Consider the following 2,528-nt stretch of genomic DNA (forward strand, 5'->3'; position numbering starts at 1 on the left):
TAGCAGGATATTTGCTGAACGGCTGATATAGATCTAGTGCTTCTAGATCTCACTGAGGGACTTGTCCTATAAAGGGTTAATTCTCCTGCAAACAGCAGCCAAGTTCCTTTTTAGAGTGAACTACTGCGCCCTCTGGTGGACAGTAGAAACATTAAAACACTGATATAAATTCCTTTATCAGTTAATCGGATGGAACAAATTTAATCTAATAAACCATAAATCAATAATTAGTTATTTGTTTAAATCCGCACACCTACCACACCTAAAACATGTTTTCTTCATTTACTTGATCATCTATATTTTTGCTAATAAAGTGATAGAAAAACAAAAGCTTGACCACACCCCCTGATGGTCACAGGTCCATCGGTTGAGCCTGAGTCGTGTCTTTGTTTATCAGGTGGCCCGTAAGCTGGTGATGGTGGAAGGAGAGCTGGAACGGGCCGAGGACCGGGCCGAACAGGCGGACAGGTGCGCCGCTCAGACACAGTAGTTCACTCACAACCAGAACACTGACTACAGATTTATAATACCTGAGAGTCCAAACACCTGATGGAGAACCAGAACAAAGGGAGGGAGGAGTGTTTACCTTTGACCTCAGTGCTCTGCAACAGATACCCATGACTCCATTATATGGAGAAGAGCGCTCTAAGCAGCCAATCAGGGCGAGTCTCTGCTGTTAGTCATTGTCAGTCCCACCGGGTTCAGCTCCTCAGGGTCTGCAGACTCCAGCAGGAAGCTCAGCCTGGTTCTGCTCACAAATGTTTCACCTGTTATGAATCTGATGCAGAGTTTATGCGGGTCATTAAAAGTCATTAAATTATTATTTTTAAAATTAAGGCCTTAAATGACATTAAAATTAATTAAATTTGATAATCGTCGCATTAAAATGCTTCGGAAAATAAGCTTGAGGCGGAGAAAAGGCTAGAGAATGGGGAAAATGCAAATTTGAACCAAAGTGGCGGGAAAACGAGGAACTCGGGACATGGCTGCAGCCTGTCCATGGTGAAGATGGTTATATATATATATATATATATATATAAGTCATGGGTATTTGTTGATGACATTAAGATTATTTCTAAGAGCATTAAAAAGCATTAAATAACAGCTACTCATTCATGTATAAACCCTGTGATGACATCAACATCTTTTCACTCAGATTGAATAAAAGCATCCATGTATTTTTACCTGTTTGTTTCCATGGAAACCACTGCATGTTCTGCTACATCAGCACCTTTTTGCTGGTTGGGCTCTCTGCTCTCCATCACTTCCTGGTTTGTCTCCACCCCTTTTTCTCCAGACTTTGGTTCTGACCCGCCTCTCTCTCTGTCTCCACCCGCCTCTCTCTGTCTCCACCCGTTTCTGTCTTGTTTGTCCACAGCTGTTGTGGATGAACTTGGACTGTTACGACTCAGTCGGTTAGATCAGAGTTCTCAGGCGTCTCCTCTGCAGTTATTTTATGTTATGAATATTTAAACGGATGATGGAGGGAACATCCTTTCATTTAGCTACCTGCTGAGATGGACCGTTCCGTTCCTCTGCTCCCACACAGCTGCAGACTCAGCACTAGCAGGATCCTGGTAGGACAGACATGCTGCTCAGCCAAAGGTCACCTGCCTAATGATACAAAAACAAACAGCAACTTCATTGTAACAAAGTAAAACAAAGTTCAGCCTAATCTCCAAATGAACAGACTTTTCTGTCTTTGCTCTCCATGTCCCCCCGTTCGTCCTCGTCTGTCCGCCTCTCTTTACTTATCTTTTTTTCACCTATCTAACAGTAAAGTTCGGAGGCTGGAGGAGCAGCTGAGGGGTTTCGACCAATCACTGAAGAGCCTGCAGGCATCTGAAGACAAGGTACTGCAGGTCACATGACCTCCCACCTGTCGGTCAGAGCGGTGAAGCTCCTCCTCCTCCTCCTCACCTCCTGCTGCCTCCACGACCTCTGACCTTTACCTGCTGCTTCAGCCTCTCCTCCACCCGCTGCACGCTCTAACACACACACACACACCTGACAGCAGGCCACGCCCACACCTATCTGACAGCATGTGTTCTCTGCAGTAAGTGTCGGCTGGTGGAGGAGGAGCTGAAAACCGTGTTCACCAGCGCCAAGTCTCTGGAGGCGCAGAGTGAGAAGGTAGGAGGGGGAGGGGAGTGGGAGTCCGTACATCCTCCGACCCAGGAAGACTGATTCTGATCAATAACTGTAGCGGCTGATGGTGCGTTCACTGGCAGATAGAAAATCACAGCCATCAGCCTCCATCTAAATAAAATTACACAGACATGTCTGTTGACCAAGCAGCGATTGATCTGCTATCTAAAGGTAACCGGGGTGATCCAGTGACTCGCTCACCTGAGTTCTGACACCTGTACAGGTGAGCTTTACAGCTGTTGTTAAAGCTAGCCTCTGATTGGATGCCGTCTGTGTCTCACAGTACTCTCAGAAAGAAGATCGCTACGAGGAGGAGATCAAGAACCTGAGCAACAAACTTAAGGAGGTGAGCCACATCTCACACTTCCTGTTGACACTGT

At 45.9% G+C, this 2,528-nt stretch overlaps 1 protein-coding gene across 1 annotated transcript in view; it reads left to right on the forward strand.

The window, feature by feature from the left end:
• The window catches only part of LOC107095278 (tropomyosin alpha-4 chain-like), a 20,785-nt gene that overhangs the window by 15,375 nt on the left and 2,882 nt on the right, over window positions 1–2,528 (forward strand). Inside the window, exons 5-7 of the mRNA XM_015391296.1 lie at window positions 398–468; window positions 2,058–2,133; window positions 2,432–2,526. Coding sequence (XP_015246782.1) covers window positions 398–468; window positions 2,058–2,133; window positions 2,432–2,526 — 242 coding nt within the window. The remainder of the gene's footprint in view (window positions 1–397; window positions 469–2,057; window positions 2,134–2,431; window positions 2,527–2,528) is intronic.

This window comes from Cyprinodon variegatus, unplaced genomic scaffold (genome assembly GCF_000732505.1).
Source record: "Cyprinodon variegatus isolate N-32 unplaced genomic scaffold, C_variegatus-1.0 Scaffold534, whole genome shotgun sequence".
NCBI classification, from domain to species: domain Eukaryota; kingdom Metazoa; phylum Chordata; class Actinopteri; order Cyprinodontiformes; family Cyprinodontidae; genus Cyprinodon; species Cyprinodon variegatus.